General features: G+C 36.0%; 1 protein-coding gene across 1 annotated transcript in view; it reads right to left on the bottom strand.

Annotated features, from left to right (window-relative positions):
• LOC125678974 (transient receptor potential cation channel subfamily M member 2-like) overlaps window positions 1-20205 on the bottom strand; it is a 68637-nt gene extending 48432 nt beyond the window's left edge. Inside the window, exons 1-10 of the mRNA XM_048917800.2 lie at window positions 20056-20205; window positions 16376-16735; window positions 13358-13546; window positions 10842-11024; window positions 8303-8524; window positions 7840-8041; window positions 7453-7660; window positions 6334-6481; window positions 2371-2464; window positions 2106-2233 (exon numbers count right to left, since the gene is read on the bottom strand). Coding sequence (XP_048773757.1) covers window positions 2106-2233; window positions 2371-2464; window positions 6334-6481; window positions 7453-7660; window positions 7840-8041; window positions 8303-8524; window positions 10842-11024; window positions 13358-13546; window positions 16376-16735; window positions 20056-20109 — 1788 coding nt within the window. The 5' untranslated portion in view covers window positions 20110-20205. The remainder of the gene's footprint in view (window positions 1-2105; window positions 2234-2370; window positions 2465-6333; window positions 6482-7452; window positions 7661-7839; window positions 8042-8302; window positions 8525-10841; window positions 11025-13357; window positions 13547-16375; window positions 16736-20055) is intronic.
• Window positions 20206-22385: the final 2180 nt, after the last annotated feature.

Genomic DNA, 22385 nt, shown 5'->3' on the forward strand with positions numbered 1-22385 from the left:
CCAGCGTACACCTGGCGGAAGGAACCCAGTATTAAATAAACAAGATAATTACTTATTAATATGAACCGTAGTCTTGTTGTTTTTACCTATCGAAAAATATTTCAGTTTAGCTATGGCTTCCCCACGAAAGAGGTTTCTGTTGACTTTCAAAGAAAATAAGCAAATAATTACATACCACGGAAACCATCCGAAATGTACACAACAAGAAATCACCAATCATTCTACCGTTTTATGGGAAAAGTCCATAAAAAGGAAGACAATAGGTTATATTTTGGCTGCAAAGGATGAAATACTCATTGATATTCATTGACAGCTCACTTTCCAGGAAACAGCCGTGCAGTGTGCTAAATACCAACACTGGACAAAGTTTTTAAATAACTTGGAACATACTGTCTATATGTGTCTTGTATGTGTATTGTTTTGAAATGAATCCTTATTATCGATAGAACTATTTTAATCATGTTAGAAAATTTGGGGGGAAAAATTACAAGATATTTCTACATTAAGCTTGTACGTAAAGGCAAGATAACTCTTACATATACAAGAATAGCAAGTCTTTCTCCCCAAGATGGTGGAAATTCAATTCATCACCAAATTCGTTATAACACCATAAATCTATCGAGAGTTGACTGTATTTACTATATGCAGAAACTCGGGCATGTAATGTAGCATATCTTAACTATCAACGCCTCTAATCAGGGATAAGTTCATCCATATAGTGCCTAGCATGCAAATTAGAATAATGACAGCATTTCATGAAAATAAAACCTGAATATTATCTTATCTATAAATGCACAATAAATTGGGGGGAAAAACATATCTCTGTTTCATATGATGTAGTTTAGATTTAACACTTTTTGCTGCATTGGAATTGAGTTTATATATAATAGAATTATCTTTTAGTGAATGTTTTCTATCATATCTACTATGTATCAAAGAAAAGTGAGTGCCTCGCTCAAAAACCCCTTCCAATATCCATGTGGGCTGTAACCAATGATTAAGGGTTACAAAACACATGGTTATCAAATATGGCATTGTTGGAAAGCCATTGTTACAAAGATTACATCTACTATGAAATGGACAAGCTCTCTTAATTACAGATTTTGATAAGTGAGTCAAAAGACATATAAAAAACTCTCTAATAGCATACTTGATTCTAATGATCTGGTGCACTCTGACAGGTTAACCGGCAATGACCAGCGACACACTTGATTGTGAGCCGGAATTGCGCATGCATCCCGCCGAGTAAGCCGATTGAGCTGGAAAATTTTAAAAGGAGAAGGCGGATTCAAGCTGGCATCCTTGGAGACAGTAGTATCGAGTGTGGCTTACTCTAAGATGCTTTTAATACAGGTACACTGGTGAAATAAACATGATTTGTAAATATGTTGGTTATTTCTATGTCAGGTCATCACTTTCATTACTGTACTGTAGCCGGATCACTTGATTCTTAGCGTGTTGCCGGGTATACCCAGCTTAGTTCGATTCGGCCGGATTTTATCAGAATCAAGTATGCTACAACATATAGTTTAAATTAATATAATCAGTATAGGATGTTTTTTGCCACTGATGGACAGGCAGTCAGAAGGACAAGGCAAAATTCAGAGTTGAAAAAAAAATAACACAAGTTTAAATCGATCCAATCCTGTATTAACAACCTATATGACTTCTGCACTTCTGCAAACTTGCAAAGTATAATTAACAGGGGGAGGTAACTCAAAATACAATATATGTATCATACAAAAATTGAAAATCCTTTCTGATCCTTCTTTTTTTTCATCATCCAATACATGTATTAAGCATTAAAACAGGAAATATTCTGATAAGTGGAAATTGGGTGATACTTTTCAAAATGAATAGCACATCATATAAAATCACTATTTTCAGAGGGAGGGGAGATCAAATTGCTTGTATTGTTTAATATACTCATGAATTCAACTCCTCCATGAACAAAAAAAGAGTGAATTATTTTGAAGATTTCATGGTTCAAAAATTGCTGTTTAAGACCTTACAAACTTGTAATATCTTTTTTCAAAGGACAAAGACATAAAAATACAAGATTAGTTTAATAAGGGCAAGGATAGTTAGAAACTAGAACAATATACCTTGACTTTTCCCCAATCATCTCTGTGAAATATCATGGACAAAGCCATGTCTGGGCGATTCCAGTCCAGTATCAGCTGTAAATCCTTAAAGATTTTTTCCCTCCACTTCATTTTGGTCTGTCTTTCACCTAGTTCATAAAATACATTATAGATCCAAATTTCCCTGTTAAATCCTTGAACACAAATCCACATTCATTACTTTAAATTCTTTTGAATTAAACAAAGCACATCCAATTTTTATAATTAAAGATAAAATAACACCAACAATTAAATAATGCCTTCAGCAGGTATTTATCTAGGTCTTTCAAATTTGCATCCCATCCTTGTGTATTCACAATCGTAAGGAAAGTCTGCTCATCCTAAAAAATAAATGTAAACTTTCAAAAGTCACTTAAATAGAAGGGTTTGAACCATAACCGATTTATTGAAAATTTCTTTAAGGACCTCTGCTACCCTCTGAATTAGAGGCCCAAAGGCCTGAGTAGCGCAAACAAAACCCTTGCATTTGAATAGGAAGTGTTGAATGTTGATGGTGCAATGAATGCTGCTTTCAAACCCAGAGAACGGAATGTGTTTCAGATTTTGTGATTGACCATTAGCGATCATCCAGTCTGAGGACACCTTTGTGCCAAGTGTGAGCTTCTGATGTCTCAGTCTCATGTACGTGTGAGCTTCTGATGTCTCAGTCTGATGTGAGTGTAAGCTTCTGATGTCTCAGTCTGATGTGAGTGTAAGCTTCTGATGTCTCAGTCTCATGTAAGTGTGAGCTTCTGATGTCTCAGTCTCATGTAAGTGGGAGCTTCTGATGTCTCAGTCTCATGTAAGTGTGAGCTTCTGATGTTTCAGTCTGGTGTATGTGTGGGCTTCTAATGTCTCAGTCTGATGTAAGTGTGAGCTTCTGATGTTTCAGTCTGGTGTATGTGTGGGCTTCTAATGTCTCAGTCTGATGTAAGTGTGAGCTTCTGATGTCTCAGTCTGGCATAAGTGTGAGCTTCTGATGTCTCAGTCTGATGTAAGTGTGAGCTTCTGATGTCTCAGTCTCATGTAAGTGTGAGCTTCTGATGTCTCAGTCTCATGTAAGTGTGAGCTTCTGATGTTTCAGTCTCATGTAAGTGTGAGCTTCTGATGTCTCAGTCTCATGTAAGTGTGAGCTTCTGATGTCTCAGTCTCATGTAAGTGTGAGCTTCTGATGTCTCAGTCTCATGTAAGTGTGAGCTTCTGATGTCTCAGTCTGATGTGAGTGTAAGCTTCTGATGTCTCAGTCTCATGTAAGTGTGAGCTTCTGATGTCTCAGTCTGATGTAAGTGTGAGCTTCTATGTTTCAGTCTGATGTAAGTGTGAGCTTCTGATGTCTCAGTCTGATGTAAGTGTGAGCTTCTAATGTCTCAGTCTGATGTAAGTGTGAGCTTCTAATGTTTCAGTCTGATGTAAGTGTGAGCTTCTAATGTTTCAGTCTGATGTAAGTGTGAGCTTCTGATGTCTCAGTCTGATGTAAGTGTGAGCTTCTAATGTTTCAGTCTGATGTAAGTGTGAACTTCTAATGTTTCAGTCTGATGTAAGTGTGAGCTTCTGATGTCTCAGTCTCATGTAAGTGTGAGCTTCTGATGTCTCAGTCTGATGTAAGTGTGAGCTTCTGATGTCTCAGTCTGATGTAAGTGTGAGCTTCTAATGTTTAAGTCTGATGTAAGTGTGAGCTTCTAATGTTTCAGTCTGATGTAAGTGTGAGCTTCTAATGTTTCAGTCTGATGTAAGTGTGAGCTTCTGATGTAAGTGTGAGCTTCTGATGTCTCAGTCTGATGTAAGTGTGAGCTTCTGATGTCTCAGTCTGGCATAAGTGTGAGCTTCTGATGTCTCAGTCTGATGTGAGTGTGAGCTTCTGATGTCTCAGTCTGATGTAAGTGGGAGACAGACATGGGTATTTCTCTATAACATTGTTAGCAAGGGTTATACCAATGAGATTAATTCATTTGCTATACATTCAAAAGTAAAGGATAGAATCCTTAATAATCCGATGGTTTTTTTCCACTGAATACTTCATACAGTTCTTTCCTGGGGCCTTAACTCTGGATCCAAGGACCAGAAATTTCAGTTTTGGTTGATGCCTCCAACCCATTATAACTATGCAATTGAAATTTCATAACTATGCAATCGGAGTTTTATAACTGTGCAATTGGAGTTTATGTTAAGTTTAGCTGTTTGGAGTCCAGACTTTAGAAGAAGAATTGATTATATGAACAATAGAGCCTAACATTAACATTAAAGCCCCCTGCTAGGGGACATGCACAGTATAGGCTTCTCTCCTCCATCATTACTATTTCACAGAAATAATGCATTTTCACTATAATAGCCATTATAAGAGCCCCACCCTACTACCCAAGGACCATAATTTCATAAACTCTAACCCAAGGACCATACATTTCATCATCTCTAACCCAAGGCCCATACATTTCATAGTCAGATCTCTAACCCAAGGACCATACATTTCATCATCTCTAACCCAAGGACCATACATTTCATCATCTCCAACCCAAGGACCATACATTTCATAATTAACATAGATGCTTCTCTCCTTATTGGATGTCCAGAGTCAAAAAGATTTTTAAAGAAATATTACCTTCACTAGATGGGCCATAGAGCCTCACCGTAGTACCAGAACCCTTACCCAGGAACCATGAACTCAGTTTAGTAGTACCAGAACCCTTACCCAGGAACCATGAACTCAGTTTAGTAGTACCAGAACCTTTACCCAAGAACCATGAACTCAGTTTAGTAGTACCAGAACCCTTACCCAGGAACCATGAACTCAGTTTAGTAGTACCAGAACCCTTACCCAGGAACCATGAACTCAGTTTAGTAGTACCAGAACCCTTACCCAGGAACCATGAACTCAGTTTAGTAGTACCAGAACCCTTACCCAGGAACCATGAACTCAGTTTAGTAGTACCAGAACCCTTACCCAGGAACCATGAACTCAGTTTAGTAGTACCAGAACCCTTACCCAGGAACCATGAACTCAGTTTAGTAGTACCAGAACCCTTACCCAGGAACCATGAACTCAGTTTAGTAGTACCAGAACCCTTACCCAGGAACCATGAACTCAGTTTAGAGATGTTGAGCATGTCCCAATGTTGATGAACTGATTAACTCAACTGGAAATATGAAGCCATTAACCTAATCACCATGCCATTTTTCCTTGCCAATCTGCTGCATAGTGGCATATTCATAAATCAGTGTATAGTAGTCTTGATGTGTATTGTTGTCTATGAGCATATGTGTTTATAAACATTTTTAAAAACATTAATCATGTATAAAGCCAAAATGAAAAGCCTTTAATGGAGTGCATTTACAGTAAACAAGGCTATAGAGCTTTGCTAATGGAACTAAATACATCCCACAAAATAAATTTCAAATTGAGGCATTTTCTTTTGAACCATTCATCCATCATGTGCACCATCCCATACATGTTTCCTATTTGTCATTCTAAGATGCTACACATTTGGTTCATGTCACTTTTGTAATACCACAGTACAGTGATCCCCTGCTATATTGCCCCCCGTTATAATGCCACCTCCACATATTGCCAAAATAGTTCAAAGTCCCGTTTTCCTCACTATGTAAAACCCCGTTATAATGCCATCCCCTGCATACCGCCATCCGCCGACCTATTTACAGGTACAATTTGGTCAATTACCATTATAATCACTCCCACTAATTATCGCCAATCAACGGCAGGATAACTTCAGTGAGCAGACTTAACCAATTATCTGCTGTTAGTCCTCAAGGTATCAAAGTTTAGAGCAGATAATAAGTTATGTAAATTATAATCAACAGAGTTCAAATACGCAGTATTGTTTTTGAAATCGGAGTATGGCGGATACACCGAAGTCTAGCGTGTTGGACATAAAACAAAAACCGGAAATCATTAAATACCCTACCATTACTAGTCATTTACGACCACTGGATGCCGGGATTATCCAGGCATTCAAAGCACGATGTAGTAGATAAATTTGTTTGATTTCTTATGACACCTGTACACATACCCCCTCCCCCGATATAATGCCACCCCCGTTATAATGCCAAAATTGCCGAGGTACAAATGTTGGCATTATAACGGGGGATCACTGTATATAATATGGCAAAAGTAGAGTAGTAAGTTGAAAGGATAGTTTCCTAATCATATTGATAAATCTAAGTGTTAAGAGTTATATTGATGAGAACGCGTACATACTTCAATGGCAAGATGACAACACTGTAGAATTTTGTCCCTGAACTCTGTACGAGCCATGTCGTTGTCTTTGAAATCTTCAGGATAAACTTTACAGATCATTCTTGTTAGCTCTGGTTTAAGGAAGTGTTCTTCAAAGTCAGGATCAGTCCTACAACATTTCAAAGTCAGGATCAGTCCTACAACATTTCAAAGTCAGGATTAGTCCTACAACATTTCAAAGTCAGAATCAGTCCTACAACATTTGAAATGTAACTTCATGCTGGCAGTCAAACAAATTTCTGATGTAATTTTTCTTCATAATGTCATTATGTGTCAGTGACAATTGCCATCATATCATATTTTAAATTCTGTGACAGTTCAAAGACACTACATCTCCTAACATTGACAATATACATGTGCAAAAGCCATTCAAATGATATGAATATATAAAAGAAGCACCTCAGTGTTAATGACCATTTGAATATCATACATTTTATGATACTTGTCAAACTATAACCACTGGCTGTCATTTTGTAACTGGGATTGTGAGGTCAAGCTTCACTCATACCACGTCAAACCTAAATTGTAAATATACGTAGTGACTGCTCTGGCCAGTTTAATAAATCCTGTTCACAAATTACGACCCGACACTAATGTGGAGACGATAATATAAACGAGCGAGAATTTAATTGTAAAACCACAGCACCCATCCAGTGTACTGCATTACACAATTATCAATTTCTGCAGCCCTAAATTGCTTGAGGGTATGGTTTGGCCACTGTAAGCACTGATTTCTGATTGAACTGAATTAACAGAGTCTGACTGAATAAACAAACAAGTGACAAAGGAAAACACAAGACTTGTATCCTCACATTCATTTAATTGCAAAGGGGGATTTTTGCCAATTCCGAAAAAAATTCACCAAGAAACCTACCATGAAGCCTAGATCAAGCACTGTTTATATCAAACCCAATCTTAAAAGACGTTATATTCTAGAGTATCATATTTGGCTAACAAATGTTCAGCAGCTTTACAGATGTTGAAATGAATCTGAGTTAGTAATTAATTCATGACATATGAAAAAGTCATGATACAGTTCACTTTAGTACAGAAGACATTTTGTGAACTCTTCAGCCTCACCTTTCTACCAGCTCCTCAAAAGCATATGCCAAAAGATCTGCAATCCCTCCACTTCCTTTCAAAATGACAATGGGCATTTTGTCATTTAAGTATGTCAAAACATGGTTTACTCCCCTTGGCGACCCTTGGACTAGCAATCCGACCACAGGCACCACATTTTTTATGATCGGTTCAGACCGTTCTGTTATATCATTCTGATCATCTGAACCTGTTGGTGGAAATGAGTACATGTAAATGAATAAAGAAATGTTTCCCTTTTTCTTGATAGATGACAAGTTTAACGGGTAATCATAAATTCTGAATTTTTAAATACAGGGGACTTTTTTTCAAATCATGAATTTTTGGATACATGCAATATAGCTACGATGTTCTATAATATTTACACACCCCAGCTGAACAGTCTCCTTAAATGTCGTTTTCTGCCTACACCATACTGGAATTGCTGCTCTAGCTGACATCTAATGTTTGTGAAGAACATACGGTCTCTGTCCTCCTCATCCACAATGATGAAGTGGGTGTGGTCAGGATTTAGTTCATATAGGTCACTGTTGGGTCTAATGCCTTGGTTTTTGATATTGATACCCATTTCCTTTAAAAACAGGACCAAAAATAGGATATTTTATCATGAACACTACAAAGGAAGAGCATAACATATACGGTATTTCTGATATTTCATGAATGACATTTTACATATCCATACTTCTGAACATTAGACAATTCCATACTTTGTTTTGAACTATATAATACCATTGATATAAAATGTTACAAGAAATGTTTCAAATTTAAACCATAAAAGTATAGCTATTTCAAGTTTTGAAAAAAATGTGTCTAAGATTCACAGAACACTCACAGTTCCCTCAAACTGCTGTGAATATGTGATGACATTCTTGGGAACAATGCCGATGACAATCAGTTTCTGAAATCGCTGAACCTTATTCTGACCTAGGTGACTGAGCTGCAGCTGTTTGCATTCTCTCCGTGCTCGTTCCTCCCGAATGGCTTCCCCTATCATCTTAGACACAGCTGTGTCCACCCCGTCTGTTATTATCCACATTTCTGTCGTGTTGGCAGCCTAGCAACAAAAACCATTCAGGGCCGTCACTCAAAGTTAGATCAAATTAATATTGTCATATCTTAAATGTATTGCTAAACAACTTTTGTATCAGAATTTGTAAATTAAAAATTATTTACGTTCGACAAAAGTACATTAGCAGCCAAACTTATTGTCCAATCAATTCTGGATTTTTTTAAATGATATTTGAAATGGTAAATGCCATGTATATGGTCTATAGACAGTGCAAATTTGGAAAGATGAACAAATCTATCATCAGATAAAACAAGAATTGTGATTATGTTAGAAATGAACACTTGTAGTTATTTCACCAATAATTCAAAAATACTGAATTACATGAATTTCATACTACAACTCATTCCCATTCTTTGGTTGAACTCTACTTCTTTTCTATGAAAACATTTCTTTATTCACTGTGATTAACAAATATTGATAACAGCATATCAAAAGAATAAAGATGCAGACCAAAAGGATCAACATTATGTGTTTTGCATTTCCTGTTCTATAAACATTATTTCCATGTAAAACTATAAACACTGCGACAACCCCCCTCTCCTCCCGGGAGATGATAACATGAACAGGGAGATGATAATATGAACAGGGAGATGATAATATGAACAGGGAGATGATAATATGAACAGGGAGATGATAACATGAACAGGGAGATGATAATATGAACAGGGAGATGGGATGATAACATGAACAGGGAGATGATAATATGAACAGGGAGATGATAATATGAACAGGGAGATGATAACATGAACAGGGAGATGATAATATGAACAGGGAGATGATAATATGAACAGGGAGATGATAATATGAACAGGGAGATGATAATATGAACAGGGAGATGGAGATGATAACATGAACAGGGAGATGATAATTTGAACAGGGAGATGATAATATGAACAGGGAGATGATAACATGAACAGGGAAATGATAATATGAACAGGGAGATGATAATTTGAACAGGGAGATGATAATATGAATAGGGAGATGATAATTTGAACAATCTTGAATCTATAATGCAAGTTTTAACTTTTCTGGTTTAACAGCGGTTCCTGAGAAATATTTTTTAAATATCCAACAATGTTTCCATTATTTCTCCACTTGGAGAAGGAAAGGTCCTTCATTTGAACAAACTTGAACTAGAGATTATTTTTATGAAAAACAAATGTCTTCCCAGCTCCCCAAATTGGAAGCGCTCCAAATGAAACCTCCTCCCCTTAATGTACTGCATGGTATGGAGGAGAAAGCATGAGCAGGAACACATACATTATGAACTCCCATAAGCCACATAGGAGAAGTGTTTACAAACTATTTTACATCCTCCACCCCTCAGATCCACTATAACTTTAAGGAAAACAATTGAATCCTCCTGTACTTACAATATGTACATCTGCAAATGGCATTGAAGTATTGAACAACATTTCAAGTCTATCGGATAAGCCATATAGGAGGAGAGGTGTTCACAAGCTATTCTAACATCCTCCACCCCTCTTAGATCCACTACAACTTTTACGAAAATAATTGGATCCTCCTGTCCCAACAATATGCACATTTACAAATGGTAACGAAGCATTGTACAAAGTTTCAAATCGATCAGATAAGCCATATAGGAGAAGTATTCACAAACTATTTTACATCCTCCATCCCTCTTAGATCCACTATAACTTTTATGAAAATAATTGGATCCTCCTGTCCCTACAATATGCACGTTTACAAATGGGGAAGTGTTCACAATATGCACATCTACAAATGGCAATGAAGCATTGTACAATGTTTCAAGTCTATCCAAACCCATATAGGAGGAGAAGTGTTCACAAACTATTTTACATTCACCACCCCTCATAGATCCACTATAACTTTTATGAAAATAATTGGATCCTCCTGTCCCTACAATATGCACATCTACAAATGGCAATGAAGCATTGTACAAAGTTTCAAGTTTCTCCAATAACCCATATAGGAGGAGAAGCGTTCACAAGATTTTGTGAGAAAGACGGACAGACGGAAGTACAAAAACAATATGTCTCCCCCTGAAAGAGGGGAGACTTAATTCCCTTTACCTAAAAATGCTTTGAGAAAATATTGAAAATGTGTAAAGTTTGCAGTCAACAGAAAGTGAACAAACTTTAATTTGAAAAGCTAACTTTAACTTTCAGCTCAGGTGAGTTAAAAAAGTTTATATGAGAGCATGCAAATGTGAGACAGGTATCGCTTTTGGGGTACTGACTTTTTGGGGTACTGACTTTTTGGGGTATTGACTTTTTTGAGTACATACTGTAAAATAAGGAATCAGCATTCAAAATCATACCTTAGTAATTCCTTTCTGAAACTGTTCCTTTAGTCTATTATTTTTCCATGGTCTGAAATGCTTGACTCCAGAGATGACAGATAGTACAATTTTTGGAGTCCTCATTTTCCAGTACGTCCCCATAAAACGGGCCACTTCTTCACTGGGAGTGTCAGCAGACACTGTCACATAATGTTTCTTGAACTGAAAAATATTCAACCTTACCCATATGTACAATTCGCATTTAATGATGGTATAATGGAGTATACATATGTACAATTCACATTTAATGATGGTATAATGGAGTATACATACAATTCACATTTAATGATGGTATAATGGAGTATACATATGTACAATTCACATTTAATGATGGTATAATGGAGTATACATACAATTCACATTTAATGATGGTATAATGGAGTATACATATGTATCCCTATCTGCTCTAGCATAAATATAATTAAACAACACATTGAGGTGTCAAATTGGTTGCAATCATTATTTGATCATTTAACAGTCACAGAATGATATTTATGATTCCAATCTTTTTGGTTTTGATATCTTTGAAAATTGTGATGATAACCATTTCCTCAGGAATGTGATGCAGTTGTAAACAATATGCGTATGAATCTTGATAAATGTAGAACGCCTATCTTAATGGCAGGAAATTCGGACAGAAATGAAAGTAGAATGTAAATTTCTTTTTTGAAAATACACGAGGACATGCACTGCAGGGGACCTTGGAAATCATTCGTTGTATCCGTGATTACCAATTATCACAGGTATATTTTGGAACTATATTTTGACGTGGTGAATCTATAAACATGTCGTACAGAGTTAACATATATGAAAATGTTTGTAATGATCTTTTATCAATAGTGATATTTTAGTTAATTAGACAAAGTTGAAGTAGATCTATAGGGAAACGCTTTCAACTTCTTTCTTAGTAATATATAGATCACAAATTTTCTACTGTATCAGAGAATAAAAACAGAGACACAGGATGGGAGTTAAGACACAGGATGGGAGTTAAGACACAGGATGGGAGTTAAGGTGAGAGCAACAGCTGAAGCCAAGCTCTGTATTTCTGATAAAGTAGGAAACTTGGATTGTGACATGAACTCAGCAAAAATTCTGTGTTTTGATAAGTTTCTAACAAATCAAGCAATCATATTGAAGCTGCTTGGATTTTCTGCAAGTTGACAGAAATCAAGGAAAACTTGAAGACAATTAATGGATGAGTTAAGCATTGAGCTAGTAAAACTAAGATGCGGAATGCTTTAATATGGATATTTATTCTCAACGAAATAGATGATGTGATATTGTTGCAACAAAACAAAAGGTGAAAAACATACACATTTTGAAGTAAAAATGTTTTTGGACATATCATTCTGACAAATGATTGATTTCTTAATGCCAAAATTGAACCTACTATTAATTAACACAGTCTTATCATTAATAAGACACTGTGTCTGTAAAATTGTGTAATTTATACATGTATAGATATATATTGCTTGCTTGTGTATAGTGCTATGACATTTATGCATCGGGTGCTTTTGGATATAACTATTTGCATCAAAACTAATTTTTTTGGATGTTTTACTTTAATCAAATACATAAGATTGCTCCATAATATTGATGCTCTTTCACAACCAATAAAATATGTTTCAAAAGATGTATATAATGTTATATGGTATCAGATATCTTCTAAAATATGTTTCAAAATTCAAAACAGTGCCTCGTAAAAGTTATATATATAACAAAAAATTATTATTCCATACGTTTTGGTATTTTTGCTCTAAAGACATATATATGTACATATATGGATATCGTTGGTTTTACAAGATAAATAAACAAGTTCTAATGATAAATTGGGGGTCATGGTATGCACACACCTGACAGTGCACCACATGAATGAAAGACCTTCACATAGTATTCTTCAAATGGACTTAACCCCTAATCTCCCGCTTTTTCTTAATGGATTTGCATCAATTTCAAGAACGACCAAATCGGCTGTGGAATTGGTGGAAATCTGCCAATTGGTGCAAGATTTTCATTTCTGCCAAATATAACCCATATTAAACTTTCAATCCCTATTGTGGCCATGTTAAGTACAAATCTATGTAAATTTTCAGCACACTTATAGGAATATTTCACAGAATTTTCAGCTTTTCTGCTTTCTTGGGCCTCAGAGGATTTTTAAACACCTCACCACCTCCCCTTGGAGTGGGGCATCACCCTTATTTGAACAAAACTTGAAACCCCTTTACCTACATGTAAGGATGCTTTGTGACAAATTTGGTTGAAATTGACCCAGTGGTTCTTGAGAAGAAGTCAAAAATGTGAAAAGTTTACAGATAATAGATGCCATACAAAATTCTATCAGAAAAGTTCACTTGAGTGAACTAAAAAGTTATTAATGTTTATGAATCGAAACCTAGACCTTACAGCGTGGGACATAATTAAATATCAAAGAGGGATAAATCAAGTTCTTCATCAAAAATACAATTTTAACACAAATCTGTGTATCATACCGTGGTCTCTTCCATATTATGCGGTCCACTCCAAAAGTGGATGTTGCCACATGGGAATGGAGCATCATCGTACCGGGCACTGTCTTGTGTGTCAGTGGATAATCCCCCAAGGGATGTGACAGTTCTCTGTGCACTGTCATGATAGTACTCTAAACAATCTTCAACAGTTGTATCAGAGCTTGCACCATCCTGAACAAAACCAATGTCAATGATCAATAAAGAAATTAGTTTTATCAATCGTTAAATATCCTTGTATCATATAGCGGGTTTTTTCCGTGGTTTTCTGGTATACATATAATTTTAGCAAAATATATTTTGGCATACACATAAAAATTGATAAGCAATGTAGCGTTAATAACTTATCTGTGAAACATTTTATTGTCTTTGGAAACAACTGACATAAAAATAACAGTAGTTTATTTACCTCCAAAACTGAAGAGTGCTACATGTACATGTACCTTTGACAAAAAAAAACCCCACTGCTATACAGAGTTATCTTTCTTACAAAATATGTTTCATGATTGTAGACAAACTTGGGTGCAAATTTCGCTATCAACAATTTAGCAGCATGATACCAAACAGCTAAAATAAGATAAAATTATCATCCTGCAAAAAAAAGCTATACTGTATTTGAAATACCAGAGTCTTTTAATATCTTTCATTTCAAAGGTACACAAGATGTAAAGAATATGATAACATGTTACTACACTTTCATGTAAAATATTCAAATTTGATTTGCCAAGAAATGTTTGGAAAATAAGTTTCTCTGTGGGAGAAAAACCATACCCACCAAGATGAAAGCATTATTGACAACTGGTGGTACATGTATCACAAAAATACCACAAACATTAAATTGGTGAGCATATTAAAGGTCTGTTGTTTATTTTTTTAAACAAGTTTATCAAGCATTTGAAACAGATGCAGTTTTTAGTGTGCTACAGCAACATGTTGAATGAAAGCATTGATAAAAAAAAAGACACACGTTGCCAGCATTACTTAGGAAATAAGATATAATTTTTTAGTGTTATTGGGATATGACATGAAGTTGGTCACATGATCAAATCCTATAACACCCAAAGGGCATTATAGTAGATTTGACCAACTACCAACTGCATGTCATATCCCAATAATACTCAACAAGAGGCCCACAGGCCTTATCGGTCACCTGAATACTAGTGAAAAAGTATCACTAATTCCATGGGCTATGACATCTAGAAAAAATTTCCTGTTCTGAATATCTAAGCTAAATTATAATGTTCAGCAACAGTATACAACAAGATGTGTTCTTAAAACTTCATTGCCTTCAAAAGTGCATACACTGATGAAAGGCTTTAAATAATAGGTGTATTAACATTAAAACATCAAAAGATATGACTAATTTGGACTCATCCTAAAGTCATAACCCTGGGTTTTGATTGAAATTCACCATTTTTTGTACATCCTTTTCTGCTATTCCTAAGTATGCATTTAGATTTTATACAGTATCAGCAAACTTACACATAAATGCTATATACTAGGTTTGGCCCCATCCTGGGGTCAGAACCCTTACTCTGGGGATTGTCAAATTTACAATTTTGGTAAAAGACTACCTGCTCTATCCATTTTGTTTCATTTTAGTATCAACAGCACTAAAGAAGATGTTATTTAAGTGTTTTACACATAAACACTATGTAACAAGTTTGGCCCCACCCTGGGGTCAGAACCCCTACCCCGGGGATCATGAAATTTACAATTTTGGTAGAGGCCTTCCTGCTCTCAATCACCACGCATTTAGTTTTCTTACACATGTGCGGTTCTTGAGAAGAAGTTTTTGAAAATTGGTCAATTTTGGGCAGTTTTTGCCCCAACCCTAGGGCCCCAGGGTTGCTGGAGTCCTGAAATTTATAATTTATGTCCCCCTTGTCCCAAAGATGCTTCATGCCAAATATGAAAACAATTGGACTAGTAGTGAACAAGAAGTTAAAAATGTTCAATTGTTAACGCACGACGACGGACGACAACCAATTGCAATAGGTCACCTGAGTTTACTCAAAATATTAGGACAGATCAGAGAGCTACAGATCCACCCCTTATAAAAAAGATTTACGACGTAGAAAATAATGTGCATGGTTGAGCCTTATATCGTAGTATTCTCTCATCATCATCACATAGATTTAATGTAAAAAAAAAATTCTAATATTTTCCTACTATACTTGTGTCCAAACATACCTTCAAATATCCATTAAAACCCCATACGACCCGAAAACTCACAGCTTCAAAGGATTTCGTTTGTTGAAATAACCATATTAGGTAGCCAGTCATTTAGAACCCTGGTTCATTTCCATATTCATAATAATTATTCAAAATGGTTTTACATGTACTATCGAACTAAATTCACGGCGTTCATTTTACACTTCACTATTGAAATGGAGTGCAAGAAACCAGATTAGGCTTTCGTAGCATTTTCAATACTTATGAGCTTATTTTACCTTTAGAAAAGTTATATATTTTTTTAATTTCTATCAATTATTCGTGTTTACAATAAATGAATACTGAATGCATCACTCGTATCGAATATTATGAATAGATACAAATAGCAACAGGGTTCAAATTGACTGCCTATCTAACATGGCTACGTCAACATATGAAATCATTTGAAGCTGTGAGTTTTCGGGTTGCAGGTTTAATGAATATTTGAGGGTATGTTTGGACACAAGTATAGTATGAAAATATGTTAAGAATTTTTTGATATTAGATTTATGAGACTGCAAGAATACAACAATATAAGACCTCAACCATGTACATTTTTTTCTGTGCCATAAACTGAAGGCTTTTATAAGGGGTGGATCTGTAGCTCTCTGATCTGTCCTAATATTTTTTCAGAGAGCTACAGTTCTGCAGCTAATAAGGAAGTGCATTGGCAAATGTAAATATAGGTATATATATGTATATACTTTAACCCCAAGCAAACCATGCCAACTAAGGCACGATCCTTAACTACATATATCATAGGAGTATTAAACACTTTATGTTACATACATTGCTTTCATCTATTTTGTCCCGAATTTCCTCTGGTTCAACAGCATTCATTTGTATAGGACTGCGTCTAGTAGGAGTATTCTGGTTATCTCCACTGGCAACTGAGGTCCGAGTAAAACGACCTGACACAATGGACTGCTGGGAGGTCATGATCTGCCGTGGGGAGGGGACAGGGCTCCGAGGGGAAGACTCCGAGTGCTGGATGTCCAGGGGAGGGGTGTACAGCATGGAGGTGTTTGTATTGTGTACAAATTGCTCACTGCTGTACTCTCCAGTAGACCTGTTTGAGCTGTGGGCTTCCTCATCTTTAGTATCTGGAGTATCCAAGTGCTCTTGCACTATTTCATCTATTTCTCTTCCCTGATAAGAAAATTTAATCATACATATAATAACATACATGTACATTAACTGTCTGAATTATGTGTAGTTTCACTTAGTAAACTACAGCTAAGGCAACCTGAAAATTAAGTAACCTTTGAAAATTCTACAACTTTGCGCATTCATGTGTAACCTCCTCCTAACTACATGGCTAAACATTGAAACCTGCCCTAATACACTGGTATGCTTTTGTAAAGGGGTTTGGTGTATGGCATGTCATGAGTGTTTCATGTAATAATATTACATTCACTGAATCTTTTCTCCCAATCTTTTCTCTTATATTTCTATTGAAATTGACATTGCTTTCATCTGCAACAATGAATGCATGTTTGTTATAAGCTAGTTTGATCTGGTTTTTTAGTACCACCTGTCTGTGTAATCATCACCAAATATGGAGGGCCATCAAGGTGAAAGGGTGCATTGGCATTTAACGTAACAAATGAATTAACCATATGATAATTTAGTACTTTAATTCTAGTTTATATTTTCAAATAATAGACAAAAATATAAATATAAACAACAAAAAACTTTTCTTTGTTGTTTCATCGGGTGATGAAGGTAGCATGCAATCATTGCAGAATTTTTTTTACATAACCTGTTTACATGGGTTATGAATTTTTTTTGTAATGCCATCACCCGATGAAACAACAAAGAAAGCATTTTATCGTTAATACATATAAATACATGTTTGTTGCAAACTAGTTCGATCTGGTTTTCTAGTAACAACTGTCTACAAAATCATTACCAAATATGGAGTGTTCTTGAGAAGAAGATTTTCCCTATATATGTATGTAAAATTTTGATCCCTTATTACGGCCCCATCCTACCCCTGGGGGCCATGACTTTAACAAGCTTGAATTTGCACTATGTCAGGAAACTTTCATATAAATTTGTACTTTCCTGGCCCAGTGGTTTTTGTGAAGATTTTCAAAGATGTTACCTATATATTCGCATGTAAAACTTTGATCCCTTATTGTGACCCCAAACTACCCTTGGGGGTCATGGTTTTAACAGACTTGAATTTCCACTATATCAGACAGTGCTTTCATGTAAATTTCAGCTTTTCTGGCCCAGTGGTTCTTGAGAGGAAGATTTTTAAATGACCCCACCCTAACTTTTACATTTTTGTGATTATCTCCCCAATATAGGGAACATCTTTAAAAATCTTCTTCTCAAGAACCACAGGGCCAGAAAAGTTTACATGTAATACATGAAAGCTTCCTGACATAGTGCAGATTCAAGTTTGTAAAAATCATGGCCCCCAGGGGTAGGGTAGGGCCACAATAGGGGATCAAAGTTTTAAATACAAATATATATAGGGAAAAATCATTAAAAGTCTTCTTATGAAGAATCATTGGGTCTGAAAAGTTTAATTAAGAAATGAACATCACTTTTGAGGTGTTCATGGTCAGTATGAATTTGCCTCAAATCTAAATCCGTTCATATTGACCATGAGCACCTCAAAAGTGATGTTCATTTCTTATATTTATATTCATTTACTAAATCCACGTAAGTTCACAATCTTAATCTGAGGTGTGACTTTGCAAGATCTTTGTAGGCTCAACACATGTTGTGTTTTTTCAAATCATTACACTCTCTCAGTCACATGCTTTAAACTAGTTCATAATCCGATCAGTCAATATGAACAGATTGTGTCACATGCTGAAATTGGTTGGTTCATAGAGGAAAATGCGATTTGTAATATAAATATATTTCGATGAAAGCTTCCTGACATACATGTAGTGCAGATTAGTGATGTACTGATTATCGCCGACTTTCGATTGTCGGTCGCTATAACTGAAACGATGTGAATAATCGATTGTCATTTTGAAAATCGAAAATCGCCGACGTCGATATTTTTTTTAATAATACGAATATTCCTGCCGAGACTTAACTAAAATCAAAATGGCTGACGAAACTGAATCATCCGATAAGATTGAATTTGAATATTGTTTAATGTCCCGCTCGAGAATATTTCACTCATATGGAGATGTCACCATTGCTGGTGAAGGGCTGCAAAATTTAGGCCTATGCTCGGTGCTTACAGTCTTTGAGCAGGGAGGGATCTTTATCTTGCTGTGACACGGGGCCTCGGATTTTGCCTCTTACAATAAGCAAGAGCTATCCCTATCCCGGGAAAACCAAATCGAAAGTAACGGATTATTAACTTCAAATTCCTAATGATTTTAGACGTCTCCATAAGTGAAAAATTCTCGAGAGAGAGACGTTAAACAAGATACGATCAATCAATCTAATGATTTTATTCTATTTAGGGTAAAAAATAAAGTAAATTAATATATTTATGCCATAAATTTGAAATGAATAAAATTCGATTATTTTTCGATTAATCAATTGAAAAGGTGGATCCAATCAATCCGATCATCGATTAATTTTTTATTCCCGATTGCCCATCACTAGTGCAGATTTAAGTTTGTTAAAATCATGCCCCCCGGGGGTAGGATGGGGCCATAAAAGGGAATCGAATTTTTGCATACAAATATATATAGAGAAAATCTTTAAAAATAGAAGTTTACATTTACATAGTGCAGATTCAAGTTTGTAAAAGTCATGGTCCCTGGGGGTAGGTTGGGGCTACAATGGGGAGATGAAACAAATGGCAGAATACGACAAATAAAGCAGATGGCATGGGATTTAGCTGAAAGACATAAGTAGAACAACATTAGCCTGATGAGATATTCGCAGAAATTCCTTTGATAAAGTTGGTTTACACCCCGGAAATTGGTCTCGAAGCAGGTAGCCCCTGTTTGTTTACATGACTTGTTACACACCTTTACATATATTAGTATCTCACAAGTGGTCATCTCAAAAGCTTACAGAGGGTAGAAACTGATTATTCAGAACAACTTATGAGGGTGATCGATGGGGAAATAACATATTTTGGATAAATTATTGGTTCTTAATATAAAAATAATTTCATTCTAGAAGGGGGAGGAAGTTATGTACATATGATCTATACAAGCTATCAACACTTCAGGTGCCTGCATGTGTGCTCTGTTGCACATGTCCATTGACCCCACAATATTTAGTTTTTAAAATGACAAGTTATGTCAGTCAGCGAAAGTTAGTTATTTGTAATGTTTTGGAATTCCTTTAAAATTAAAGATGCCAATCCTGCATTTGCAATATTTTGTTGCAATCCAGTAAATGGGGTGTGCCAAACCAAGACTTGACATTTTCATCCTTCGTCTAACAGTCTAAATTAATAAATAAATCTGACATGAAAGCTAAATGGCCTGCTGGTGTTAGTTAGTATCCCCGGATTAGAGCAGAGTACGTTTTACCTGTATATTGTCCGGAAGATAAAGTTCTTTCCAATCTGAGCCTTTGTCATCCATCTAATTCCATTATGTATGACATGCTAGGTATTCGAAACTGCAGTGATCATCATCACTGTGATGTTCATCATAAAGTGAATTATCATGCCGAATCTTGATCCCGATCGAAAAATTCCTTCGAACTCGAGTAAGAGCCCCATTCACATGCATCTTTTTACATGCTGTCTTTACAAAGTTAGAATAGTTATGACGGATTTACCCTTATTGGTTAGGCCAAATTTTGTAGAATTGTAATGTCAATATTCAAAAAATGACATTCCTTCCACTAGCAACCTGATTACCTGTTTGTTTAGTTTCTGTGGAAACGAGGGGCTTATTTATATTCGGTCTTAGGCTTTTGTTTGTACTTTCATGCCTCATGTGAGGTCCAAAAGTGAAATAAAAGTTTCAAAGTCTGTAAATTTTACATGTATGCAAATTTCGCACCCAGGTATACTTTGGGACGTTGAAGGGGCAAAGTGTGATATTTGTACTCATAGCGCAAAATTTACATACGAAACAAATCAACAAAAAATAAATAAATAAATAAAAATTTAAAATAATAATCTTTTTTTTTTAAGCTCGGACCACACTGACAATATGCATTTTTGTACATGCCTTCAGGATGAAGGGTGAAGAAGTCATACCGGGCTTTAAAAAATTAAGATATCTTATTGCTTTGGTAACAAAATTAGTTAGTATAGAAACAATTTTATGCAGAAGGATAACGATTTTAAAGGGCATGTAAATTATATTATATTTGGAGTTTGAACTCCACACAATACTATAAACCTTTTTCGTATATGTACATTCACTTTTTAAAACTGTTCGTAAGCACCTTACGCGTGGATCTTATGTATATACCCCCCCCCTCCCCGTTTTTTTTTTTTTATATTCAATAAAAAATATAGATATAGAACCAATGATTTATCCACTTGTTCACCTTTTTAAATCTCCTTGACAATGTCATTGGTGGTCAAAATAAGTTGGCTCTCGCAGGAACTTCTTTTGCGGAGCCCAGATTGTTGGTCAGATAGTATGTTATTTCTATCTAGGTGATCTATCACCTAGCTATGGGTGACATGTTCCAGGATTTTACAACATACAGCTGTTAGCGATATAGGATGGAGTTAAATCCTGTTGCCTTCCTTGGAGATCGGCGCAACTAGAGTCTGCTTCCAATCACCAGGTACCCTAGCCTGCCGAAGTGAGCTATTCTATAGGAGGCTGGGGGTCAGGACCATTTCATGAACTAGATTCTTGAGGAATCTTGTAGGGGTGTTGTCAGGATAGGTCTAGGCTCTGCGGGAGCTGCCAGTGCTGATAACGCTAAATGTATTCATTGGTTGTGATGGTTCAATACTCATTGATGGTAGATAAGACATGTTCTCAGATGTAAAAAAAAAAAAAAAAAAAAAAAAAAAAAAAAAAAATAACGCTGCAGAATTGGTCGTTCATTATTCTTGCCTTGATCTTTGGTAGGGGGACTCCACTACTGTCACTGTTCTGGTTGCTGGTGTGAGAGTGGAGCTTTGCTGGTGAAGATGTCCTTGATATATAGTCGTTGTGGGAGTCTCTACATTCTCGTTGTGTTCTCTTTGTATGGAGTTGTATCTAACCAGGTCTTTTGGAGTTTCCCCATCTCCCTTGGTTTAACAAATGCTCGTTGTTTTTTGTTTTGTTTGTTGTTGCTTTTGTGGGGGGAGGGGGGTGAAGGTGGTGGTGGTGGGGGATAATCTATTTATCTTACACAAGACCCATAGTTGGCTGAATCACACCGAGGTAGTCTTGCTTAGTACCTTTTCGTTAATGACGAATAAACATGATGTCTTTTAAAATGCGTCCCATAAGTTGTTAACACCTCCTTTACAGATTTTGTTGGAGACGAAGCTGTCTGAGAATCTGGTCACTTCTGCTTCGAGTTCAGCAATGTTGACATTTTTCCAGAGTAGGATTTTTCTTGACATTGGCCTTTTCATAGCTTTAGTAAGAGCCTAAATAAAAATGATGCTTTGGTCAATGAATCTGGGAATTGGTTGATTTTTGGTGACAAGGGTTGGTCTGTTCGTAATAATAAGTATTAATATTGAGAAGTCCACAGTGTGTAAGATCCAAGATCTGCTAATTGACCGTATTGGCTAGAGGTTTTTGGTTATATTGGCTAGAGGTTTTAGTTGTGTTGGCTAGCAGTTTTGGTTGTGTTGGCAAGCAGTTTTGGTTTTATTAGCAAGAGGCTTTGGTTGTGTTGCCTAGAAGTTTTGGTTGTGTTGCTTGGAAGTTTTGGTTGTATTGCCTAG

This window comes from Ostrea edulis, chromosome 2 (genome assembly GCF_947568905.1).
Source record: "Ostrea edulis chromosome 2, xbOstEdul1.1, whole genome shotgun sequence".
Taxonomy (NCBI): Eukaryota; Metazoa; Mollusca; class Bivalvia; order Ostreida; family Ostreidae; genus Ostrea; species Ostrea edulis.